The 25,922-nt window shown below is 51.1% G+C and overlaps 3 protein-coding genes and 1 non-coding gene across 5 annotated transcripts in view; 1 reads left to right on the plus strand and 3 right to left on the minus strand.

Moving 5' to 3' along the window:
- Nucleotides 1–4,759, minus strand: part of AP2B1 (adaptor related protein complex 2 subunit beta 1) — a 74,519-nt gene extending 69,760 nt beyond the window's left edge. For both annotated transcript variants that reach the window (XM_054085149.1, XM_054085148.1), the window contains exons 1-2: nt 4,665–4,759; nt 831–888 (exon numbers count right to left, since the gene is read on the minus strand). In XM_054085149.1, the coding sequence (XP_053941124.1) occupies nt 831–867 (37 nt within the window). In that variant the 5' untranslated portion in view covers nt 868–888; nt 4,665–4,759. The remainder of the gene's footprint in view (nt 1–830; nt 889–4,664) is intronic.
- Nucleotides 4,760–5,099: 340 nt separating this feature from the next.
- Nucleotides 5,100–9,138, plus strand: PEX12 (peroxisomal biogenesis factor 12). Its single transcript, XM_054085151.1, has 3 exons — nt 5,100–5,278; nt 5,769–6,310; nt 6,926–9,138. Exons 1-3 carry the CDS (start codon nt 5,153–5,155, stop codon nt 7,323–7,325), a joined length of 1,068 nt encoding a protein of 355 aa, XP_053941126.1. The 5' UTR covers nt 5,100–5,152; the 3' UTR covers nt 7,326–9,138.
- Nucleotides 9,139–9,148: 10 nt separating this feature from the next.
- On the minus strand, nt 9,149–25,026 carry UNC45B (unc-45 myosin chaperone B). The gene is made up of 22 exons (XM_009560159.2): nt 24,777–25,026; nt 24,532–24,610; nt 24,235–24,404; nt 23,809–23,845; nt 23,315–23,490; nt 22,841–22,930; nt 22,201–22,368; nt 21,651–21,819; nt 21,191–21,361; nt 20,192–20,363; nt 19,550–19,850; nt 19,050–19,144; nt 18,280–18,421; nt 17,694–17,834; nt 17,383–17,510; nt 16,847–16,913; nt 16,151–16,264; nt 15,931–16,046; nt 15,462–15,579; nt 15,195–15,350; nt 14,031–14,298; nt 9,149–9,897 (listed from the first exon to the last, which is right to left on the minus strand). The coding sequence occupies exons 3-21, from the start codon at nt 24,394–24,396 to the stop codon at nt 14,032–14,034; spliced, it is 2,790 nt and encodes a 929-aa protein (XP_009558454.1). The 5' UTR covers nt 24,397–24,404; nt 24,532–24,610; nt 24,777–25,026; the 3' UTR covers nt 9,149–9,897; nt 14,031.
- On the minus strand, nt 10,430–10,527 carry LOC128854212 (Z30 small nucleolar RNA). The gene has a single exon (XR_008453191.1). It is a non-coding gene; the product is annotated as a Z30 small nucleolar RNA (small nucleolar RNA).
- Nucleotides 25,027–25,922: the final 896 nt, after the last annotated feature.

Raw genomic sequence — 25,922 nt, forward strand, 5'->3', positions numbered from 1 at the left:
AGCTCATTCTGAAGCTTAATGAAACATAAATACATCAACACTGGTCTTTTCGCTGGCAAGCATTCATCAGAAACATTCAAGCCCTCTGAAAAGGAGAGGTTAATGTGAACCATTTTCCACATCCACTGGAGAAGGATAGGCAGGATCAGGCTTAAACTGCAAGAGCTGGAATAAACACTGGTTTCTTTAAGAATGGGTTAGAAACAAAAATCTGCCTGGGACAGTTTTGACAGAACAAGCCCTGCTCTGGGCCAGGTGAATGGGTAAAAAGTCCCCAGAGATCCTTCCCTGTCTTCCCATTTTTCACTGCTGCAGCTTGTCCTGAGACAAGCAGACCACCACGCTCACTGTGCAGCCAAGGGAAAGTCAGACGGAGCATCACAGCTCTGGAGGGAACGGCAGAAGGACACCCCATCCTCTTTGCTACAGCCTGAGCTAGAGATATACACCTATATCTTAAATATTACATATCTCTTAACCAACTTAATCCTGTGATGCCCAATGGGACAACCATCCTTGGTCTTGAACTTGTCAACCCATAGCTAAAACTCTTCTCTGACCAGATCCCCACTTAAGTCCTAATGTTTTGTTCTCTGATTCTTGAAAAAGCAACAATTTGGGTCATTTTGTGCATCACAAAATCATATAATACAAGAGTTTTGTCTTTTGTCACCATGTGACCTACTTCTGGAGTTTCTCCCTGGATGATTAAGATGAGAAACAGGGGCAGAGCTAACTGAAAAGCTCAAGTTTGCCTGCATGCAGTTAAAAAAGCTATGTAAAAATAGCCACCCACCACATCCAATCCACTGCACCAGCTCAACACTCACCTTTTTTATTGGTTGTGAAGTACTTGGAGTCCGTCATGATTCCAGTTCCTTAAAACACCTGAGAATAACCATAAAAAAAAGAACAAGCAGTCAGGCAGCGTTGGGAGGTGGACACAGTCAGTTTGCAAAGCAGGAACTCGGAGAAGGAATGGTTGGCAAGTGTGCGATATAAGGGAAGAAGCGAATGCCTTATGCCCGCAGGCACAAGTTTCACAATCTCCATTCTGCACCGGCTGCTGATATGAGGGCTTTAAAGGGCTCAGACTACAATATGGGTGAAAACACAACAGCCTGAAGCGGCCAGGCTGGAAAAGCTGTGGCTGCTCAGCACAGCTTTTGGAACTCTCAAAAGGAAAAGGCGCGTTTTAACTCCTTATAAACAGCAGATCTTGACATGTTCTGCAGCTGACTTTCCCCAGGGTACACAATTCCATTTTCAATAAAACAGCACTGCACATTTAACATCTCTGAAAACAAAAGTCCCTGCTCCAGACAAAGGGAACTGTCAACCCATGCTGAATCTCCACAGAAGGAGCAATCCACCCTACTTGCTATACCCACCCCAGGCCCCTTCTTTTGTTCCCAGGAGATGCAAAGCAGGTTCTATTGAAAAGAAAAGCCATTACTTTTCAGTCCTCTCACGCCTGAAACCAAAATCTTTCTCTGCCAAGATCTGGCACCCCACCTCTGGCACATACTAGCTTCTTATTTCAGTGCCACTCTGCATTTTTATGGACAGAGCAAACACCGCTGCTGGGCCAGCAAGTGCTTAGCAGAGCCAAGAGGATGCTCTCACTGGGCACTCTTCTTACTCCGCAGAAATAAATTGTTAATACCTTAGAAAGCAGGGATTGCCCAAACACCAGTGGATCTCCATCACTTTTTATCCTTACGGTTGCCAGCTCTGTGACAATCGTGACTCAAACAATTTTCAAGCGCTGGCTGGGAAACAAGCGCGGGAGTGGGCAGTTTTACTGGTTCTGTTATACAACCCACATGAGGGCTAAGAACCTATGACCCTAAAAGCATCCCAAGAAAGGGGGTTCCTACCTCCTTCCTACTTTTTTCATATTTTTTTTGCAGAATTTCCCTTCTCTTGTACACACTTCCACGACCTTAAGTGCTACCTGGAAAGCACCAAGCGACTGTTCCCTCAACACTGCCTGTCTTGCCTCTAAACTCCACAGGTCCTGCTGGCTCAGCAATAAAAGGATAAGCTTCACTTTGAACTCCAAGACACTGCCCAGCAGCGCAACCACCACGCTGGTTCTTAACACTTTCCTTCCTCATCCCTTAACCCCCGGCCACTCCTTTTCCCCCCTTTCCACCTTGTTTAATAACTTGCTGAAGTTTAATACTTCAGCAGTTAAATTCCCAGCAGGAGCAGCTGAGGGGCAATGCCACAACTTGGACTCCCTTCAGCGCGCCCTACAGTAATGCAGCGCACTCGTAGTTTTGTCCAGCTGCCAAGCACTCAGGTGAGAAACAACTTGTTGCTTAGCCCTGTTCCCCAGAGCTCCTGCCTGCCCTGTGCCTGTGTGGGTGTCACCTCATTCTAACGAGGCAGCGTTACCAGGTTTGGTTTGATTTCTCTTTCTTTCGCCCCTCGAGATCTGGAAGTGCATTCCTCCCGCAGAAGAGGTTTGTCCTACCTCCAAAACAGCAGCTGGGCTGGGCGAGCTGCGGGAGCCACAACACTGCAATCCTTCCAGCAAAACAAATAATCACAGTATCCTCAAAGAAGCAGCTGCTCTGGGTCTTGTTCTGTCATGGAAAACCCAGCCCAAACTCAGCTGCCAATGGCATCGCTGAAACTGTCCTTCCAATTGCAGCCCAGCTTAAGCGAGGACAAACATTTTCCTCAACAAGAGCAGCTGGCAAGGTGCTACGCAAAAGGCACTGACCACAGCCCCGATGTTCTCCATTTAGATGTGGGTTTGTCACCATGGGTCTCACCTTCCAGCCAGGCCAGTCCAGTATGGTTTTACAGTGCCCAGCACAGATTACAGACAAAATCCAGGAGAGAAACCCCAGTACCCACACCATCCCAGCTGCACAGTGCGACACAAAGGAAGAACCGTTGCTCAGCTTCAGAGATGGCCTTTAAACCCAAAAGCAGGACCTCTCGCTGCTTTTCTAACGTGGGGGAACATGAAGAATCCTAGAGAGGTTCAGGCTCAGACAAGGCTAAGTACAGCACATCTTTACAAACTGCTTCAACCGACACAAACGAGATCTGACTCAGGGCAGTAAGTACACTGACATGTTCCAAGTGCAGCACAGTTGAAAGCCCGTTTCCTCATGAGCACGCAGGTTTTGCTTCGTGTATGTGAGAGTTTGCTTTGCACATTGTTCAGAGCAGCCTGAGCATTATCTCAGCCACCACGCAAGCTCAGCACAGCTTGCAGCAAGTCCCAGATGAAGCAAAACCAGCCCAGATATACAAATAGCAACGTTTTAAATAACTCAAGAGAACGCCAGCTTCTTGAACACAACTCTAAACTGAAGAGAGATAGGATAAATCACAACACCCTCGTATTTTCAGAACGAAATCCACATCAGATCGCCCCCTCCTCACTACTGCTGCGTGCCCAGCACTCGCTAAGGTGGATCAGGATGTCCACGCTCTTCCAACCCCAGCAAACCAGGGTCAAAACAAAGGAGCTTCTCCAGGAGCCCTGACAAAGCTGAATGCCATAAGCATTGGTTTGACATTTAAATGTAGGCCAAACCAAAAATATGATTAAATTAAAAGATAAAGCAACCATCACAACCAGAAAGATAAGCCCCCTCTGCCCAAAACCACACAGAGAACTGGGTGTGGTGCGTGACCAGGGCCTACTTTGCCCGCTGCACTCTGGCCACAGCCTGCCCAGCTCCTCACCAATTTCCCTCAGGGCTAAACAGAAAGGTGCAGGTCTACAACCTCAGCACTGATCCATGCTCTCCAGCACTCAGTTGCACCCCTGAATCTCTAGTATGATCCCGGTTTAACCTGGCCCACACTCCAGCTGCCGCCGCCACCTCTTACCTGCACCCACATCACCCACAGAGCAGCAGGTAACGAGGTATCCATCCCGGGGGGCAAACGCCCTTCTGGTGCTCTCCCCCAGCCCCCAGCCAGGTGCATTCTTCCCACCACCCCCTCACTCCTCCAACACCCCATCCTGTCTTTGCTGCCGGCCCCCACTGTGCCACACACCTCGGACTCAGTCTGTGACCCCCACCGGCCCTCATCTGGGCACCGGGCTGCTCAGACCGCTGCCCACGCGCCTTCCCCCGCAGCAGCAGCCCCCGGCTCCCCTGCCCAGCGCCTCCAGCTCTCCTCTCTGCCCAGTCTCACCAGTGCCCCAGCAGCTCCCTCCTCTCATCCCCACGCCACCCCCGCGCCCCCAGCCACTGCCTCCTCCCGGAGCTCACCCCCACCCGGCCCAGTGCCCCCTCCAGTGCCGCCCCCAATCCCTCTGCACCCCCAGCCCAGTCCTCCCAGTGGTCCCCAGCCCCTCCCAATACAAGTGCCGCTCCTCCAGTGTCCCCCCAGCGCTCCTCGCTCCCTCCCAGTGCCCTTCCCCACCCCAGCCCAGTTTCCCGTCCCAGTACCTACCAGTGACCCACTCCACCCCATCCCAGTACATCTTCCAGTGCCCACCAGTGCCCTCACCCCTGCCATTCCCCCCTTCCCAGTGCTTCCAGCCCTCCCCCCCGCTTCCAGCACATCTCCCAGTGCCCCACCAGTGACTCTCAGCCCCACCAGTGCCCCTGCACGCCTGTCCCAGTCCCCTCGCCCAGTATCTCCCCAGTGCCGCCCTCCCGCGCCTCCCCGTCCTCACTCACGGTGCCCGGTCTCTCACACCGCTGCGGGGGCGGAACCGGAACCGGAAGCAGGGCGGAAGCGGGGCGGGAGGCCTCGCGAGAACCCCCCCACCCCCCCGCCCAGAGCAGCCGCGCCCCGCCACCACAGAGCGGAGGGAGGGGACGGAGCGCCACCCGCGCGCTTCCGGGGATGCCGCGAGACCACCGCGCCGCACGGGCGCCCCCTGGCGGTTCAGGGTGGGACTGGGCCGGGGGGGTGTCAAATAGGGGCGTGGCCAGGATGTGGGCGGGTCGGTGGGGGCGCGGCTAGAGGCGGAGGCGTGGTCAGAGGAGTGGGAGCGGCTATGAGTGGGTGTGGCCGGAAGCGGTGGGGGCGGGGCCAAGAGGGGGTGTGACTATGATCGGGGTGTGGCTATGGTCGGGGGCGTGGTTAGTTGAGTGGGCGTGACCATAGGCGGGCTGTGCAGGCGCTGCGCGGGCTCCCCCTGTCGGTGCGGCGGGACGGGCGCATGGCGGAGCGCGGCGCTCACCTCACGGCCGCCCCGGCCCACGACGGGCGCCCCTCGGCGTTCGAGGCGGTGGCCCAGGACAGCCTCACGGCCGCGCTGAAACCTGCGCTGCGGCACCTGCTCCGCGTGAGGGCGGGGCCGGGGTCTGGAGGGGCCGAGGGGGCTGCACGGTGTCTTGGGGGGGGGCTGCGGAGAGGCTGGGGGGGCTGCAGGGGGGCCGGGGGCGCAGAGGGGCTGGGGGGGTGCAGAGGGGCTAGGGGGCTGTAGAGGGTCCGGGGGGGTGCAGGGGGGCTGGGGGCTTGCAGAGGAGCTGGGGGGGCTGCAGAGGGTACGGGGGGGTGCAGAGGAGCTGGGGGTGCTGCAGAGGGGTCGGGGGGGGTGCAGAGGGGCCGGGGAGGTGCAGAGGGGCTGGGGGTCTGCAGAGGGGCCGGGGGGGAGCTGCAGTGGAGAGGGGCCCCCGAGGGGCTGCACAGCTCTGTCATTCCCCAGGCTTCCTCTCTGGCCGGGCTCACGATGTTATTAATCACTTGCGTTATTAACCAGAGGCATTGTTTGAGGGATCATTCAGCACATTCCTCCCCTTCCAGCGCCTTCTGCTTTGTGTCCCTTTCCATAGGTGCTGGCTGAGTCTAACCCTGGCCGGTACGGCTCCCTGTGGCACTGGTTCGATGAGGCCTACGTCCTTCTGGATCTGCTGCTCCAGCACCACTACCTGGGCAGCTGCAGTGCTTCCTTCTCCGAGAACTTCTACAGCCTGAAGCGGGTTCCCACAGCGGAGCGTGGGCCGCACGCCCTGGCCACCGCCGGCCTGCCCAGGAGGCACCACTGCAAGTCTCTCCTCTTGCTGGTTCTCGTTCCTTACCTAAAGGGAAAGCTGGAGAAACTGGTGTCCAGCCTGAGGGAGGAGGATGAGTACTCCATCCACCCTCCGTCATCGTCTTGGAAGCGCTTTTACAGAGCCTTTCTAGCTGCCTACCCCTTTGTCAACATGGCCTGGGAGGGCTGGTTTCTTATCCAGCAGCTGTGCTACATCCTGGGGAAGGCGCAGCACCACTCGCCCATGCTGCGGCTCGCTGGCGTCCGCCTGGTCAGGCTGACAGCAGAGGACATCCAGGCCCTGGAGAAGAAAGTGGGAGCCACCTCGAGTCAAACACATGGGTATGTCAGAACGTGGCTTAGCTGCTGCTTTCTAGAGGGTTCTGTGAGTGTTAATTTGGAGGTGATGCTTTAAAACTGTCTTGTTCTCCAGAAATTCTTCAAGATGAAGTTAACCTCTGGCAAACTGTGCTCCAAAAGGGTATTTTGTTAGTGTGAACAAGGGAACAGGTAGCAGGGATTAGTTTCACAAGACTTTGTGATAATAAGCTTGCTATGGTTGAGGTCTCTTGGCACTCCAGCCTTTATCCTGCAGCCTTGCTCTGCACTTTAACGAAGGAAGCAGACTGCAGCAATGTTGCTGAAAGAATGGATACTGAGCTTCAGGGTCTGCAAAATGAGGATCCGTGAGTGACACGCTCTGGGGTCCAGGTCCCCTCAATCCAGACTCTTCCAATATAGACTTTGGAATAAAACAAGACTTGAAGCTTTTTTAAATCCAAAGAAGCTAGGAGAAACATCCTAGCAGATTACAAACTTGGGATACGTTGAACAACTTACTTGGCATTAAGAACTAGTATAAAGCAGTGACTCATTCCTCACATTCTGTTTGCCTTGGCTTGCAGAGGGATAAATGTGCAATAGTAATGATTTCTCCATATTGTCTCTTTGTTACAGCATTAAAACACAAGTGCAGTCAGCAGTAAGGAAAGCATTGGGTGGCATCGCCTTTTCCCTGTCCACCGGGCTGTCCGTCAGTGTTTTCTTCCTCCAGTTCCTGGACTGGTGGTACTCCTCAGAAAACCAGGAGACAATCAAATCTCTGACAGCGCTCCCAATTCCTCCACCCCCCGTGCACCTCGACCACGAGGCTGACTCGGCTCTCTTACCCAAACTGAGGACCGTGTGCCCTCTGTGCCACAAAATCCGTGTCAATGCCACAGCCCTGTCTACCTCCGGCTTTGTCTTTTGCTACCGCTGTGTGTACAGTTATGTGAAGACTCACCAGCGCTGCCCAATCACCGGCTACGCCACGGAGCTGCAGCACCTTGTCAAACTCTACTCTCCCGAGAGCTGAAAGGCCAGCGCCATGCTTTCAGAGACGTGGGCAGCCACAGCCCAAACTCACCCTATCTCATGTTCCATAGAAGACTTTGAAGTCTTCTTCATCAGTGAGTTCCTTTGAACTTGGTGCCTCAGAGCTTTTCTGCCTTTGTGAATTCCAGTGAGGCTCTCCCCTTCGTCTGTTAGCTGTTCAAACCTCCTGTGAGCGCCCCATAAGGATCGGACAGCCACAGCCTATCAGCCAGCATGGAAAAGCCTTCAAAGACCAGCCGAAAGGAGAGGAACGTTCTTATGGATAAGGAGAATGCAGATGTGAGGATCAAAGAGCATCACTGGTAAAAGTCCTGCTGGAGGGCACAAGCCAGCAAATGAAAGAGGTAGGGAAAAGTCTCCAGGCGAGTTATTCCTCCCTGAGCAGCTTCCCAGGCGCTGCGGCTGCCTGGAGCGAGCTCTGGCACCAGCACTTGTCAAAGAGGTAGAGATGGGCTTCAACTTCCCCTCTGATCATGCCCTGCTGGAGCCTCCCTGTGTTTCCAGGGTAGTCGCCTTTGAGTTAAGAATATTGCGCCTCTAATTCCCCCATCAACCGTTCTAAATTAAGACTTTTGACTCTTTGAAGGAACAAGAGGTGATGTGTACACACAAGGGAACAAGAGGGAGATTACATTTTCTGCACAAGGGAGAACAACGAAACAAATGAAAGCAGCTGCTGTGCTAAGCGATGAGAGTTGGGTTTTGTTAAATCTGAATTTGTTGTTAAATCTTTGAATCTGTTGTTATCTGCTTTCATAAAGCAAAATTCTTTCTTGATTGAGAACCTAACTTAATTCTTATACAGTTATTGGAAAAACAGAGCTCCTCTGAAGAGGAGGAGACGGGGCTGAAGCTGCTTTCATCTTTGCACTTGATAACGGATATTAGGTTAGTATTTTGTAGGCTTGGAATCTTTCCTGTCTATGTTTAAAGTATTACATTGCAATTATTCATTCCCAACCACATAGCACGTTCATATCATAACAAAGCATCCTTGTATTGAACAGAGGAGAAAAGAAAGCGTGTGCCTGGTTCTTGCCGAGTCGGGAAAAATCAGGTGCCAGCCAGGCTTGAGGGAGCAGCAGTTGGCTACTCCAGACATCACGGTGACTTTGATTAGAGAAGATGAAAAGCAGAGTTTGCTGCACAAAGTACATGTCTGTCCAGGTTAAGAGATATGTTCTAACATTCGGTCCAGTGAACCACTCATCTCTTTGTTCCCCTGCTTTAGCTCTGCTTCAGAAGATAAAAATCTCTCATATCCTCCCTCACCTGTAAGCAAGATAGCAAGGTTATTGAATAACGTGGAAAAACACAGTAATTTGCATCCTCCCAAAGATGCTCTGGAAAACACCTGAGATTTGTCCCCAGTGCTTGTGCCTATACAACTTCCAGGCCCTTCTACCCATACCACCATAGAATACTAACAAAAACAATCTAATTTCTCCTGTTTCCAGTCGTTACAGGATCCATAAAGACACCTCTCTTCCTTTAAGCCACTAAGAGCACACACATCTTACTGGAAAATAAATCACATAAAGGTGTGAGACTTCCTGAGATTTCAGTCACTTTAACACAGCTCTGGGCTGGATATGAACTCGCATTGCTTGCTGCATCAGGTTTGCTTTGTACAGAGATCATCATCTCTCACAAACCAGTACCTGTGAGGCGCCGCCGCTGCCAGCACCTCTACCTCTCCTTCTCCCAGGATTAATCCCTCTTTCCTGTCAGGCCTGGCTGCCCTCTGCTCCCTCTCCCCACATCTCACTTAGATTTGGCCATGGCCACAGCAGCCCCACGCAGAACCACCCACCTCCACCCTCGAAGCCAGAACAGCTGTGATCACTCTTGAATGCTGAGCTCTCTTCGGCACCCGCCTGACCAGCAGGCACCAAGCCCACACGGTGACAGGCCCAGCAGTTTCCCTGCACATTTTATTAGTGTTCCTGAAGGTGGCTGCAAGATAGCAACTTGGATTTGACTGCTTCCAACCCTCCTCTCCTCAGCCCAAACCATGCCTGTTTATAGCATTTATTGTCCAAAACACAAGTTACTAAACCCAGTCACGTTTTACTAACATTGCCTTTGATCTGTCTTTTAAGTGTAATAGCGTTATTAAAGCTGTGATAGTCTATATAAGATAGACAAGGAAAGATTTTTTTCAAGGAACACCAACTTTATTAAACCAACTTTTGGACTTACAAGACAGTACAGAATTCATAAATCCTGAGTGCGTTCAGGGTGCTTTGTTCTGTTTAACGCAATCACACGAACAGCAGCAATGGAGTTGCCCTACACGTTACTGTTGGACTTTGACTTGAAAGTCTCTTAACAAACACTTGGTGAACCCAAGCCAGACTTGAGACTCACCCAGATGCTCTTTTAAGACGGTGCTTTAGCAATGGAGTTGCTTCCCTGCTTCCTTAAGAGAAACCACACAGCTTCTCCTGTTCAGAGAAAACCATTGTAACTGTACTCCTAGGTTCATGTTTCCCATAGAAGCTTCCTTCTCCACTGGTTAAGAGAAATGAACGTAAAGGTGTCATCAAGACCTGTAAGAGAATAAAAACTAGATTAGAGAGCAGTTCTGTATCTTTTCCTGTACTTGCCTGAAGCACCCAGCCTTCCCCTGCGTCCCCACAGGGGCAGTGAGCAGAGCACCAGAGCCAGGCCTCACACAACTCGCTTCCAAAAATACTCCCTCCTCCCTCCTGGCAATCCAGAGGTGAGAAAACAGCTGCTCCAACTGCTGACGAGGCATCTCCATTTTGCAGAGCCTGCATCACATTTACAAGCGAAGCCGCAGTGGCAGAGTACCTGGTGTTCCATAAATGACACTGTGCACAGGAGGAAAACCATGAAACCTCTCTCACCGCCACCCAAGCACTAAACCCAGCGCAGCAAGATACACAAATCCAAACAAGTGTTTGCACTACTCACTTTTCAAGTCAACGTTTTGTTTTGCTGCTGGCTGGTAAAAGAAATTGCTAAAAACCCTACCTATATCTAAAATATATTTTAGGGTAGCTCAAAAAGTTTCCAGCAGCAGCAAAGCCATTTCCTCTAGATGAGCTTAGCCTAAATAAGCTCAGAGAGAAGATTATGTGATCATGCCCTGGTCAGAGCAAAGACGCAAAGTCTCAGCAATACCAGTTCAGAGTATACTTCACTCATCATTGCTTTGGGGGAATCTATTTCCAGTCAATAAGGAGCTTGCTTCCAAGTCAGGAACTGGAACATAAAAAGGTTATTTTCCTGGAGAAAAGACAAATGCTCCTCCTCATTCCTAAGGAAAACAGATATTCAGGATCACATTTTCTACAGGGTTTGCAGTAAGTTAACAATGACCCTTGGAAGATGAGGCAGGAGCAGCCGTAGGAGGCTGAGAAGCTGAGCCCTGAATTGCTGTTTCCACATTCCTGTACCCACCTCTATCCCGCAGCAGCAGCAGAGGGCCTTTTTCACCATGAACGAAGGGGGAATGAAGCAGGGGAGCCAAGCGAGGGAGGAGGGCGACGTGCTGGGGAGCCAAGCTGGAGATGGGGTCACGAGCTGGGGCTGCAGGGAGGTCAGGGGAGGACACAGAGGCGAAAACAGGCGAAATAGAGAGGAAAAGTCCCGTCGTACCTACAGCCGTGGCAGTCAGCGGCTCCCGTAGGCCCCAGGGGCCTGTTTCGATCCAGCCCTTTCCTCGGGCCACCTATCAGCATCCCGTGTACCACCTCCTGCCCTGCACCTTCCCCCCAGGGCCCTGCAGCTCCTCTGCCCCCCGGGATGGCCCCAGCGTCCTCGGTGGGGGTTCATCCCCTCAGCCTCCCCGGGTTCCCAGCTGCCCCCCCGCTCACAGACCCCTCCCGGGCCTCCTCTCGCACCCCTTATTCCCTCCCTCACCGCCCCTCTCCGCTCCCGCAGCCGCGGCCTCGCGCAGGCGGTGCTGTCCACCCTGGCCCTGCCCCCCGCGCGCCGGCAGCCAATGGGCGCGCGCGGAGGGGCGGGCAGGAGCCAATAGGAAGGCTCGTTAGGCGCGAACAGGGCGGGAACCAATAGGAAGGCGAGTTGGGGCCGAGCGGGAGCCAATAGGAAGGCGCGTTAGGGGCGGGAGGCGGGGCAGAAGCCATTAGGAAGGCGCGTTAGGGGCAGGAGCCAATAGGAAGGAGCGTTACGGGCGAGAGGCGGTGCAGGAGCCAATAGGAAGGCGCGTTAGGGGCGGGAGGCGGTGCAGGAGCCAATAGGAAGGCGCGCTAGGGGCGGGAGGCGGTGCAGGAGCCAATAGGAAGGCGCGTTAGGGGCGGGAGGCATACATATACATATACATATACATATACATATACATATACATATACATATACATATACATATACATATACATATACATATACATATACATATACATATACATATACATATACATATACATATACATATACATATACATAGGTTGGGTTGGTAAGATTAGTTACAACAACTCATTATCTTAATTCTCCTCTTCTTGGTGCATTTCGTGGTGGTAGCGGTCAATAAGGGGAGGAAGGCACACAGTCTTCCTCTTGTTGAACTCTTCAACATCCCTTCTTACTCATGCTCTCAGACTCTCTGGGCCCCTCTTCAAGGCATCTGGTCCTAGCTGGTTCTTCTTATCATTGCACCAGTCCTTGTTATCTGGCTTAATTAGATACAGTCACATTCTTTCCCATTCTTTCTAACTGCAGCCTTGTTAAAATTCCTTATGGAAGCATAAGTATTTAGGCACAGGCTAGCTAAAAGTTTTTAATCAAGCTATATTTTAGTTAACAAATGATCTCTTCTTTCAGTCCAATCCGAACCTGCCCCGGCGCAGCTGAGGCCGTTCCCTCTCCCCATCGCCTCTGACGTGGGCAGAGCCCAGCATCCCCCTCCCCACAACCTTCCAAGGCCGGAGGGGGGGTCACACTGGCTCCTGCTGGAGGCGAGCAAGGGACTCTCTTTTGCACCGTACGGAACCAAAAGCTAAAAAGCATTTTTATGTTCTACATGAAGCTGCAACCCTGACCGCAAACAGTTCCTATTTCCCTCTTGTTCTACCAGGAGGTAGAACTAGCACTAGCTTGCTTTTGTTCCACACTATTTAATTTTCTCTCAGCTCTCCTCAAAAAAAATAACCATTTTGTTGAGCCAATATGCAGACACGCTCACCCACTGCTGTGCGAAGCTTCTCCAGCTGTTGCAGTCAAGTCTGCAACCTTCTTTGGCCTCAGTCCTCTTGCTATCGTCCCCCTCTCAGTGCCTTTGCTGGAACTTTGCCCCAAGGAGGGAGGTGATGCTGAAGATGCTTCAAAGCTGCCCTCTGCACCGATCCCTTCCATGGGGAAAAGTTCTATGATAGGTTTAACCCCGAACTTCAATTATTTCAGCTGAAAGTTGCATATGGGCGTGATTTCAGTATAATGTTATTAGCTTCAGTGTGCTCCGTCAGTACAAAAAGGTAAGAAAATCAAATCTTGTTGCAAAAATTGCAAACGAAGATGCACAGACTGTACCTTCCGCAGGGGAGTTTCAGGCTTGCCCTCCTGCCTCCCAGCTGCCAGAGCTTTATCTCTGACTTTTCAACTCTTAAAGTTTAATGGAATACTGAACTTTCATACTGAACAAGCGGTGATGTAGGTAAATGCTCTAAGTTGGGGGATTTCTTTTAAGCAATTTTTTTGAATTGTCTCTTTCCTCTGATAGGCTTTGGCCTCTGGAATAGTCCCCAGGGTAGGGAGGTAATAGCTCCAGAGGGCTGGGCTCCCAGCAAAATCCAGTTTTGAAGTTCAGCTAGAGCTAGAAAGATCAACTGAGGGCAGTGGACACGGGTGTTTTGTCACAAGAAACAGAGGAAAAGAAAACAAAACCGGCAGAGAAGAAGCAAAACCAGCAATGAAGCACTTTCGTTTCTCATAGAGTTTAATAGCAGGAGGGGGGCAGAGGAGAAAACAGATAACACACTCCAGGTGCTTCAAGCACCATTTCTGCTGCACATTCTGGGACTTAAATGTTCAAGGATTTAAAAGTGATATATCAAATACTGATGTTTTAACCCTGAGCTAAGAAGAAGAGGTGAAGTAAGTCCTTTTCTCTGTTACACTGTGGGAGTCTGCAACCTCAGCAGTCAGCCAGGCTGTCCTGTTGCAGCAAGCTAGAGCGGGGCTTGTGGAACTGGATGGGAAAATTGCTCTCGCTAAAAATTATCCCATGCTAACCCCCTTGCTGCTTTAGTTGTACCATAAATGAACAAAAAAGTACACAGCTAAAAACCAACCAGGACAGAAGGCATTTAACCCTACCTGTCCCAGCATTACTAGAAATTCCAGGAGTACCAGGATAGGTAGATAGTTGCAGAACAGATTTCAGCTCAGTTGAGTTTCCTTCCAACAGGCCCTGGCACATTCCCAAAACAAGCAACTCTTTCACAGTGGCACCCCTAAGATTTCAGCATTATCAGCTGACTAGGGGCAAAGAAAGGATTTACACTATTGGACACGGAGACTTCACAAATGTCCCAGGCAAACGTCCCCCTTTTCCTTGTTACTGATCCTCCAAAGTTGTGCCCAAACTATTCTGTGCCTTAGCAATGGCCCCACAAGATTTTCCTCATGGCTCTCACTTTTCTACATGTCTCAGTAGCTTTTTCCCCCCACATTCAGCCTTTTTTTGTGCTGTTCATTACCTCAAGCCCGAGAGAGAGGTTTGATGAGCCCGTAATCCATGCACCTTGTCAGGCAATCACGTGCTGCATTAATGATGTGCTGCTTCTTGGGGTCGTCCTCCTGCTTGCCGACATATGTCAGGATCTCCAGGAGTTCCGTCTCCACCAGCTTCTTCGCCAGCTCTTTGTCAGAGCTGATTAAGTTGAAGGCGATGACCAGTCCTCGATGCTGTACTTCCATGTTATCATGCAAGCAGAGCCTCTGCAGGATTTCAAGCCACTGGGTGGTCTTCAAGGGAAAGAAAGATCATTAGTATTGACCTGAAGAATACCTCGACCAAGAAGGTGAGTTTGGCAAGGTGTTCCTCAGCAGGAGGAAGCGCAGGGACTCACCTCTTTGTGTCAGGTATAGTTATTTGGTTCTTTAACTAAGGAAACCTGACTCCAAATTTTTGAATCCTGTTTTTACACTACGGTCAGAAGCTTTCATGGCAGTAGCACCACGTGAAGCACATTTCATCTTTAGGCTGCTGAATAGTCTATGTGCAAAGACCGTGGCCAGAGTATTAACACAGCTGAGATGACCAGAAGCAGACCACCCACTCCACACAGTGATATTCCCGAGCCCTCTCCTTTGGCTTAATTAATCATTTTCAGTCTAACAAGCCCCAGGGTCCAACATCAGCATGTGTGCAACACAACAGGGTTCATGAGCTCTCAACCCCAGCTCTTCAGAGACACTTATCTTGCAGGCTCAGAGTTCTCAGGACCTACAGGTCTGTGCAAGAAAGAGAGATGTTTGGGGATCTGTAAAGCCCAGTAAGTTACTGATTGAGCTCTTCTAATTTCTGAGTGGATTTCAGGTTATTTATCAGAAGCTTTAAGGGCCTATAGAATAATATTCTGCCTTCCTAACCACGCTGACAGCTCACAAGCAGGACTTAGCTTGAGAAACGGTTATACAGAAACATTACGGCTCTGAGATGAAGTCGGGTATAAAGGCAGGCTGGTTTTCTCTGTGCAGGGATGGACCAGGAGCACGCACACCAGATCGCAATTTTACTACTAACTTCCTCACTATCAGACTGGTGGTCTACCCTTTCCTTTTGAGAGCCACTTCCATGACTGAGCCAGGCCCCTCCACAGGCACGTCTGCACTGACAAGAATCAGACTTAGGGTCTTACCACTTCAGTCATCTTAGAGCAGAGTTTCTTTTGTGCTGCTGTAAGCATGGCCAGGGCTCCTGCTGCTGCAACCTGGACTTTCTCATCATCCTCACCACACAGTAACACCACCAACTTCAGCCGGTCATTTCCATCAGCCACAAACCGCTCCTGAACCTGAAAAAACACAATGTCATGATATCCGTGGACAACCCATTCCAGACTGCCTCGTAGCAGGGACTCACAAACTGGTGCACGCAGCCAAGTCTGAGATGCCCAGCGAGTTACCTCCTTGTTGACCACCAGGTTGCACATGCACTCCGTGGCTGCCTGTCGAAGTTGGTCGTGGTTCTCAAACATATAATTTTCAATATCTGGCAAGGCTCTCTCTTTGATTATCTTCATCCTGAAGAGCAGTGAGATAAAATGCATCATGGGACAAGCAATAACCTACTCCTAAAATATTAACTACAGACAGGGAAGGCCTTGAAACAATTCAGTGCCTGCAGCACTGGAGCTCATGGTGTGTGGTTTGTTCCCTGTCTAAAGCAGATTAGGTTCATGTCTTTCCTCTTGGAAAACATGCCACTCTCCTCTTTCTGGCTATTTTTATGATCTTTTAGTTCTGAGACCTCTGCAGCTCTGCCAAAGGCAGTTCAAAACTACCAGTCTTCACAGGCCTAGGAGAAAAGCGTTGAACTTAAAGTCGCATTCACTCCTGGGGGAAAAAGGAATGTCAAAAAGCAGTATAACTCACCGGAGTTTATCACTTCTTCCTGCAAAGTTAGTGAGACTTAACAGAGCCTCATAATTCTGGAGGCCATCTCTCTCAGTGTTCAGTAGACTGACAAGGGGCCTCACCACCTCATACACCTAAGAGAAGAAGGAGTGTTACTGCTTTTCCAGCTTGCAGATCTTGGCAATTTTCATTTGCTAAAGAAATTATCAAGACTTTTTTTTTTTTTTTTTAATCTTACCCTCTCCCCTGGGAATGCCATGTCAGGATTGGAGACAGCAGCAATTTTCGCCAGTGCGTGAGACGCCTTTATCTTGCCAACTTCTGTGCCTTCCACAGCCAGAGGTATGAGGGCCTAGTGACACAAGGGAAAGCATTCAATACCTCTTGACAAGACTTAAAGGATGGCTTAAATATACTAAAGTAAGTTAAAAATATCGTAAAGATCTGTCTGATGAAGAAATCATAGAATCATGGAAGGGTTTGGGTTGGAAGGAACATCAAACCCCGTCCAGTTCCAGCTCCCTGCCACAAGCAGGGACACCTCCCACTGGATTGGGGCATCCAAGCCCCATCCAACCTGGCCTTCAACACCTCCAGGCATGGGGCAGACACCACCGCTGTGGGCAATCTGGGCCAGGGCCTCCCCACCCTCACAGCAAAACATCTCTCCCTAAGATCTCATCTCAATCTCCCCTCTCTCAGCTCAAAACCATTCCCTCATGAGCTTCTCATGCTCTGGCACCCCAAGTCCTTCTCCTCAGGGCTGCTCCCAATCCATCCTCCACCAGCCTGTGTTTGTGCTTGGGATTGCCCTGACCATGGGTCTGGGACAGCTCACGCTTTTCTGTCACCTTCCCTCACTGTAGACAAATCGCAGGCTCCAAACACGCATTCACTGCACATCACATTGGGCTGCAAAGCTAAAAGTAATCACCTTTCCACCGCCCTGAGCAACAATGGTCCCGCGGTCCTTGGGGTCTTCACATAAGGCAAGAAAAACCCTGCAGAAGCACATCATCACTTAGTGAAACAGCCACATGGGAAGGGAATAACCCACGTCCCTCATGGAATGGGGCTAAGGTTTGCAGGGTGCCAGATCCACAGGTAAATTCCAGGTGTTTAACTCAGCGCCCACAGCTTCCAGGAGGAAGCAACAAATGGCACAGTAAAATAATTCCAGGCCTGTAAGATGAACTCCTTTTCAGGAGTTCAAAACCAGGACAGAGGACAAGAAATTCAAAATGCAGCCTACTACGGCAGCCCTGTAAGCCTGTTTGAAGATTAGAATGTAGATTTTCATCTCACTGCTTAAGCAAAACCTTGGTTTAAAATCTTCTCCCCATCTCACTTTCATCTTGTCCCAGTAGGCAGAATACAGCACCCCCGAGGCAGGGAGCCAGCCCAGGCGCCCGGCTTGGTGGCACACGGGCTGGCCAGCACTCCGGGCTCCCACAACAGCAATGAAGGCACCTGGCAATAAGCTCCTTGCTCTGGTCCGTCAGGATGGCACTGTCTGCCTTCACCATGCACGCCAAGGCAGAGACGACGCCAGCTTTCAGCAGTCGCTTCACTCGCTTCACAACAAAATCCTTCTTGTCCTGAGGAGAAACATGGGAAGAGTTCAGCCCCTTGGCAGCTGCCATCCTGCTGACTACAGCCACGTCTGGTTGGACAGCAAAGCAAGTTCAGACTCGGACACAGGAGACTCAAGGTCTGTGACAACAAAGGCACCAAGGACAGTCTTCAGATCCAAGCTAGATCCCTGGCTGTAGACAACCTACCTTTGGATGCTCCTCAGGCACATGCTGCTTGGAGAACTTTGCCAGTTGCACCAGCTCTGGGACCAGCTCCTTGGTATCATAGCTGTTGGTACAGTTCACCAATGCAGAAGCCACAGAGTACAGGATAGTCTTGTCGCTTGTCTGCACAGAAAAATAAAAGCCTGGGTGAGGGTGAGGAGAGTGTGGAAAGGAAACAGGTCCCTTAGGACTTCCATCGTGGTGGTTTGCACTAGCTGAATTGTTCTTAGGCTTATCCCCAGATTCACAGCCCATGGCAGGAAAAACTAAAAGTTTTTATGATCAAACAGGCTGTTTGATATTATCAGATGCTGCCAACACCTCAATGCCTTTGGCTTTCACACCGTTGCTGACAGTAAAGGTAAGAGCAACCTCCCTCAGCCTTGGGAGAAGAGCAGGATAATAACCTTGAGGTCTCTCTGTGGCACAGGCAAAACTGCAGTTTTGCCAAACTAGAGGTGAGGGGCTGGGGTCAAAGCTCCTCCTGCCTGGGACACAGCAGTGAGCTAGAGAGCTGGGAGAACTTGATGCTACCAGAGGAATGAGGGAACAAGGTAAACAGATGGACCTTGGCTAATTCAAACATAGCCTGCAGGGCTGGCTCATCTTCAACAAAGTCATCTTTCACATCTGCATCAAAGGTTAGATATGCCATCCCTTCCACAGCCCATTTCCTGGTGCGGGTATCAATGCTGGTGTTGCACAACCACCTGGAAGAGAGGAAAACCAGCCACACTTATCTCAGGAGCCAGGACTAACTTCTCTGGGAGAAGAGGGAGGAAAAACAGATAAAGAGACTGTTTCAGGCCTGAACATGTCCTCAGCTACTCCTCCTAAAGACTGTGGGTGATCTAAATTCTGCAGGGGAAGACAGCCCAGGACAGCTACTCAGCACTGCTTTGGCTTTACCATCACAGTAAACATTGAGACAGTGCTATCCCGTGCCAGCAGCAATAATCACCCACTCAGTCACTTCCTAACTTCACGCTCCTCCTTGTTTAGTCCACCTGGTACCTTCACCTTCAGAAGTTCTTTGTGCATATTTTAGACATCACTTGACGAGGCTGCCCCACTGTGGCCAAAAGGGAGGCACCACGTCTGCTGTCTCACATGGTGAGAGGGGGAGGAAGAAGGTTTATCTGTACAGGCAGGAGGAACATATGGTCGCTTCAGGCACAGCTGAGCTCCAGCTCCTGGCGCAATAGCTCTGGGAGTGCCATCGGCTGCCAGGCAGCCAAGGTAAATGAAGGCAACGTGTGGGCAGGATCTCTTGAGAGAAGAACACACTGTTATTTTGCAAAATATAGGACAACAGAAGAAAAAAGTCAAATCACTCACTTTCGGCACTGCCTGGCTAACTTCTCGGTGGAGCCCTCAGCAAACTGCCGCAGTCCGTAATCTGTACCTCCTGCTGAGCCCAGCTTGCAGAGACCCTGAGGAGGATGAAGAGGATACAGCACTGAGAAAGGTCCACTAACCCTCTAGTGTTGCTGCCCCAAACCAGCCAATTCCCATCTCTGAAGTCTGAAGTCACCTCTAACAAAGAGGAAGCATTCTGATTCCCAGAAGATCGTTCAGCTTGTAGCACAGCAGAGTGGGGTTTTGTGCTCTTATTGGATGTCTTTAATGGAAAATTAATCCGTTCTCCCTTCATAGTTAACTGTAATCCATGTGTTCTCCTGGTCCGCCATCTCCCCCTTCTTTGTGGGGGGAAGCACCATTAACCATTCCCCAGCTGAGGTGAGTGAACCCAACATGTTCCCAGGACCTCCCCCCTTCCCAGGTCCAGGGTTAAGCTGAGTGTGGCAGACGACAGAGGCCTGGACTGCCATCCTTACCACCAGGGCTCGGATTTTGATCTTCTCATTCTTGGTCTTCTTGTAGATCTCCTTCAGGAGTGTTACCCCATTGGAAATGATGAAGGTGGCCCGGCTCAGCTTGGTGGAGGCATGGATGAGGGCTTCCACAGCCACCAGCTGGTCAATCTCCCTCTCGGACCCACACAGGGCAACCATCATCTCCATAACACCCTTCATGCTAAGCAGTTTGTTGCCCAAGTCAAAGGGTCCTTGCAGAACTCCAGACACCATCTGTATGGCATGGAGTGTCTTATCCATGTCCTGTGGGTCAATTTTGCTCCTGCATGGGATAGAGGGAGTCAGCATGTGAAAAAGGAGTTGCTTACAGTTCTCAGTGTCCTCTCTCAGACCGGGAACTACGCTCCACTGCTGAAATATAGAGGTATCTGGGACAGGGCTGAGTCCAAGCTCATGCAGAGGCTGCGATCCTGCAGGTTGGAGCACAATGTGAGCATCTGAGGATCCCAGCTGAAGGATCCAGCAGGATCTCAAGGAAATATTTATCTCCCAGGGCCTCAGTTTGGTTCCTAAAGTGGATCGCAAGTCCCCCATCTCCTTCCCAAGACCCTCCTGTGCCTTGGGCCAGCTCAGCCGCGGTCCGGTCCATCAGCCCTGACTCACTTGATATACTCCTCGCAGATCACCCGGTAGTTGTCACGCTCTGGGTCACAGCGCAGGTCATCGTAGAGTTTATTTAGGAGGACGGAGGCGGTCAGCTGGGTGTTCTCTGTCAGCGGCAGGCAGTCAGGCATCTCGGGAATCTGGCCCACCACTTTCAGTATCTTTTTTAAGCCTGGGAACAACGGAATGACATGGCTGTTAGAGGGGAGAGGTCTGTACAAAACTCCAGGTAGTTTTTGCTGCAGGACACAACCAGCCTGGGCAGCTGTCATTACTTCGCAGCCGAATCACAGAAGCCTTGAACAGAGGTGGCATTCGGATATTTACTGGGGAGAAGCTTCTGCTGGAGAGATTGCGGGTTCACAGCACCAGGCTTTTACCTAGTGCTCATAGTGAGATAAGCAAAACCGCACATCTGATCCATGGCTGGATCAGTTATTTTTGTCAGGAGGCGTTAAAACTCCTGAGCTCCAGGGCTGGAGGCTTTGACTAAAAGCCAGTGACTTTCAAGCGATTCTGGATGTCTCAACCCTCCTGTTGCTGAGGTGTAATGAAATAACTTCCCCCAAACTGATAACACACACAAGCACTGGAATTAGCATAAGAACACACTCCGCAAATTCCTCACCCCCTTCCAGTTTTAGGAATGACGAGTTTAAGGATCTAGCAAGCTCAGAAGGTGCTCATCTCATCCTAAACTAGGCAAATTGTCCAAGCCAAATCCTCCTAACATTAACAAATACATTGGAACAAACCAACCAAAGATATTAAGTCAGTCCTTTAGAAAACAGAAAATCCTTGTTCTCACACACAATTTTTATTTTCTTAATCTTAAAACTCTTTCCTGTGATTAAGTCTGGCTTTCCTTCAGGGTTGCATGCACCAAAAAAAGCCAGAGAGGATTAATTTGCCAGAGAAGATCAGTTGAACGGTATTCTGGCAAGAATACAGAGCTCCACATCTCTCAAATCAGAACAGGCATGGAGGGGAAGGACTCACCATTGTCAATGACGAAGATGGTCCTGCTGTTGTCATGGTCTTTCAGGTCCTGCCTGGGTATATTCTTGTTGAGGAGGTTGAGAGCTCGGTCTCGTCCCTGCCCAGATACTTTCTTACTGACCAGCATATCCAGCAAGCGCATTGTGATCATCCTCAAATCTTTTTTAGTATCTATGCAGAAGCAAGGCAGTAGCAGCCAGTTACAAGAAATTATCTTTGAAAGTTGGTGAACCCAGTGAAAACCATTCAAAGCCATTGCATGGCTGGAACATGGGTCTAAAGTTAACACCATGAAGGTAAGAGCTGTGTGCAGGTTATTATCCTGGACAGCTGAAGGCCTAAAGTCTCCACCTCACCAAAGAACAAAGTATAAGGTGGACATGCCAGGAGCAGAGCCCTTCCTGCTCGCCCCACTTCTCTTCCAGCAAGACTGAAGGACCACCAGGACACATGCCGTTACCTAGCACCACAGCCTCCTCCTTCCCGTGCTGCTCCTCCTTCCCCTGGCCCAGCAAGCAGTCAGTGATGGCCTGCAGGAGGTTGCAGACAGCCAGAGAGATTTCTTCATTGTCTACCGACATCCACATACAAATGTTGTCGATGCCCAGGTAATGGAGAATGGCGGTGGCCTGGCCCGGAGAGGAGAGAGCAGGGCAGCATTAGCAAAACGTACAAGCCCTTCCCTGCAGTGCGTGTTAGAACAGCCAGCTTCAGTTTGTACAAAGAAAGGATTGTCGTGGCTGAATCCCCAGTCAATACAAGACAGAGTTTTGCTTTCCATTCTCATTTTCATTTAAGACAATTCCTAAAATCTAGATTTGCCAGTAACCCAACAGGCTGTTTCCAATGAGGATGTTAAGATGAGCATGGCTGGGTTTGAAAGAAGCTCTCATGCTCGGCTGTTAGCAAAGAGCCTGTTAAGTGCACAAACCCCATCCTGGCTGTGAGCAAACCCAGTGTCCCAGGCGCAAGACAACAGCAGTGAAAGTCTCAAGCACCTCATCACTTACCCGAGCCTTGTGTCCTGTACACATGCCTGAAAGTGTCCTCACAGCTGCCAGGATCAGCTCAGCATCTTTGGTTTCTATCAGCTGCAGCAGCAAGCTGATCCCGTTGTTCTGGAAAATCCTCTCGGCACCTGCTTCTTCCCGTCCCAGGACTATGAGGTTGTTGGCAGCCTGGGTGGGAGACAGGAGAACCAGGAGTCAGCGGCACAGCCTCCGAAACACCTCCGTGCAGCTCCAGGATCTCCCAGTGGGAGCTGTGGCGTGGCCATCTGGGGTGCATGTGGTGGAGAGCTCTGACCCCACCAGACAGTTTCTCCAGGTACCTCTGGGGATCGGCTTTGCTGTGCCCAAGAGAAGTGGTTTCCCGCTTCGAGAGAAACTTGGGGAAGGTGGCAGAAATCAGTCTGAGCAGGAGTCCAGTCTGATCTCACCTTTGGTATTTTGGGAGGTTGCTCCACCTTCCCACAGCACAAGCGGGATTTCTCCTCTCAGTTGTGTCTCTGAGCGCAGTTCACCTCCCAGCTCCTTACCTTGCCCTCCACCCAGGAGAGGTGGGGAAGGGAATGCAGCCGTCTCCTCCTTGGCAGGGCCTCTAACGTTAAACAAAAGCAATTTGTCCTGCCGAGTCCAGGACAGCCCTCACCTTCTCTCGCTTTTCTTTCTCACTGTTTTCATCCAGTAGGATTTCAAACATCTTCTGCACCCTCGAGTCCGTGGAGAACTGAATGCGCAGCTGTGCCAACAGAGAGTGCACAGACCATCAGAGGGAGAAAACTGAGGAGCAATTGTCCTCTACTGCTTCAAGGACACCACAGACAATCTAAGCTGAACAACAAAATGGGTGTCACTTCTCGGAAAGCATCGATTACCCTTATCAGACTCACTGGCCTGGGCAGAGCCAGCCCTGAGCCATCATCTCTGAGACCTCACAGTACCTAGTGATGCAGGGACTTCTTCACAGCACCTGCACAAAGGCAACTAAGTCAATGTGGTGGCTGTCAGATGCAGACCAAAGTTGGTCCAGTTCATTGCCAGAACATCCAGGACCAGCCCAGCCTCAGGAGTGAGCTCCCATGCTTTTTAATTTAACCATTCAACCTGCTCCCCTAGCCTTTACCTTCTCCTGGATGTTGGCCCCCAGCCGCCTCAGGGTCTCCTGGAAGTTCTTGTTGCGGGGTTCAATGGTGGCACATTTCTGAGCATCTTTGAATGCCTGGTCCAATTTCCCCAGTTTTTCCAGAGCTTGGCTGCGCCGATACAAGGCTTTGATATCCGAAGAATTGATGTCAATAGCTGGGAAAGTGAACCAAAACCAGCCATCAGTGTGTTCCTTGGAAATTTTCTATGTAAACCATGATTTGCTTTACAGTGATTACCGCTCCTTGAGACACCGCTAATGTTGTGAGCGACTCAGTACCTGATCAGCACCAATTGCACCAACACACTGAACTGGTGCATCTTCTTTTGAACCTCATCCGATTAAATCCCTTGTGGCCTCAGCATTTGGAATGCAGTGGACATCAAGGAACGAGACCACAGCGTCCCAACAGCAGATGTGAAAGGAACACCCAGAAACATAGCTCTCTCTACTCAAAAAAGCCCCCTCCTTACCTCTAGACGCATCCGAGGCTGCCTTGGCGTATTCCTCCTGTTAAACCAGAAGAGAAGGATGAGTCGTTAGCAGTGGGACAGCAGAGCACGTCCCCCTCATGCACACTGTGACCTCTGCACTACGGTCTGCACCTTACAGAGCTCTCCTGTAACCGTGGAGCAGCCTGGCTGCCAAAAGCTTTTGCTTCCAGTTGATAAAGTGGGACCATTTCTGAGTTGAACATGTACTCAGCCCCATCAGGATTGAAGCAAGGAGGGAGGTTCACAGCTCCTGGACAAGCCCAGGACAAATTTCAGACCAGTTTGCAAACACCCCATTCAATAAATGGACAAACCACGATGTCCACAGCTGGTGAGCACCCTTGGGTGCCTCCCCACCCGTTTCCCCTTGAGCATTGACTCAGGCAAGCTCAGAGCTCTTCTTACCTTTTTGAGGAAACAGGCTGCCCTGTTCCTGTACAGCACCGCCTGCAGCGCCTTGTCCTTGTTCAGCTTTATGGCTTGAGTGTAGCTTTGCACAGCTTTCTCATAGTCGCTGGCCTGAAAATATTTATTGCCCTCCTCTTTCAGCTGGATGGGATCCTCCATCTGGGGAGCTTTAGGAAAAAACATCAATTTGCATCCCATTTCTAGCTGCCTGTATCACTAGGGTTGCCTGCCTAAGCTGCGCTTCACCATGAGGCCAAAGAATAATTAATACACACATTAATAAAAGCACCTTACCAGGCTGAAGAATTTGGAGAATGAAGACTTAAATTGCTCGTCAAGGCTGCGGCTTTTCCTCCAGCAGCTTTTCCCACGGCTATAGATCCTTAGGAGTCAATTAATAAGAGAGAAACACAACAAAAAAAGGAAGAATTAAAGAAGTCTGCCAGCACGGCGGAGGGACTGTGCGGCTCAGGAGAGGGCTCAGCTCCCACTCCAAGTTTGGGCAGGGCCTGGCAGCTCCTGCTGCCCATCAGCGTCACCTGTCACTGCAGGCTGTCCCCTCCTCATCCCTGGGGAGGGCTGCGAGCCAGGGCCCCAGCGGGCAACCCAGCTCAGGGGGGTCCTGCCTGCAAGCAGGCAGCACCTCTCTGCAGCGAGAGGGGATCCTCTCCCACCCACCGGGATGGACACCTGCTCCCCTCTGCCTGCAGCGGCACAGGGGGTGCGGAGCAGGGGTTCACGCCAGAACAGCCCACGGCTGGGACGGGTGTCCCCGCCGCAGCGCTCAGACCCTTTTCCCTTTCTATTTAGGGAAGCGTGAGACAGCTGAGCCTGTGGGCAGGCGGCCCCACGCCAGCAGCTGCAGCAGCGCCCAGCACCTTCCAGAACACGGGGCGGGAAGCTGACTTGCACCCAACACAGCCTCCTCCTCGCAGGCACTCACAAACCCACCCCGCTGGGAATCCCACTGGGAATCCCACTGGGAATCCCGTCGCACCCCATGCCACCAGACATGAGGTCTATTCCAGGTGCTGCCACCTCTCCTTACCCGGTGGCCACCAGGTTCATGACACAAGGTTCACGCTGGCGTGCTGACCCACTGCTGTGATGAGTGCTTGGGTCTCAGTTTGTGCCATACCAGCAGACGGAGCGGCACTGAGCTCCAAAAGAGTCAAGCTTTTCAACCCCTCCTGTCTCCCAGGGTTCAGTCATGGAATCTCTTGGTTGGAAAAGGCCTTTGGGATCCTTCCAACCGTCCCTGCCCGCTACTAAATCATATAGCGACCTTGCAGTACCTGAAGGGGCTACAGGAAAGCTGGAGAGGGGCTATTCATAAAGGCTTGTGGTGATAGGATGAGGGGGAACGGGGATAAACTGGAGAGGGGCAGATTTAGACTGACATTAGGAAGAATTTCTTCACCATGAGAGTGGTGAGACACTGGAACAGGTTGCCCAGGGAAGCTGTGGCTGCCCCATCCCTGGAGGTGTTCCAGGCCAGGTTGGATGGGCCTTGGGCAGCCTGAGCCAGTGGGAGGTGTCCCTGCCCATGGCAGGGGTTGGAACTGGATGGGCTTTAAGGTCCCTTCCAACCCAAACCATTCTATGCTTCTGTGATTCCACACCCCTGAGCACCTCGCCATCCCGGCTCCTGGACCTCTCTAAGGATGGAGCTCCACCACCACCTT

Source organism: Cuculus canorus, chromosome 20 (genome assembly GCF_017976375.1).
Source record: "Cuculus canorus isolate bCucCan1 chromosome 20, bCucCan1.pri, whole genome shotgun sequence".
Classification (NCBI taxonomy): Eukaryota; Metazoa; Chordata; class Aves; order Cuculiformes; family Cuculidae; genus Cuculus; species Cuculus canorus.

Coding starts and splice junctions, on each gene's coding strand:
- PEX12 (XM_054085151.1), top strand. CDS start 5,153: ATGGCGGAGCGCGGCGCTCACCTCACGGCCGCCCCGGCCCACGACGGG. Junction 5,279..5,768: donor CGCTGCGGCACCTGCTCCGC/GTGAGGGCGGGG, acceptor CCCTTTCCATAG/GTGCTGGCTGAGTCTAACCC. Junction 6,311..6,925: donor ACCTCGAGTCAAACACATGG/GTATGTCAGAAC, acceptor TCTTTGTTACAG/CATTAAAACACAAGTGCAGT.
- UNC45B (XM_009560159.2), bottom strand. CDS start 24,396: ATGGAGGATCCCATCCAGCTGAAAGAGGAGGGCAATAAATATTTTCAG. Junction 19,851..20,191: donor ATCTGCGAGGAGTATATCAA/GTGAGTCAGGGC, acceptor TATCCCATGCAG/GAGCAAAATTGACCCACAGG. Junction 17,511..17,693: donor TGCCTGAGGAGCATCCAAAG/GTAGGTTGTCTA, acceptor GTTTCTCCTCAG/GACAAGAAGGATTTTGTTGT.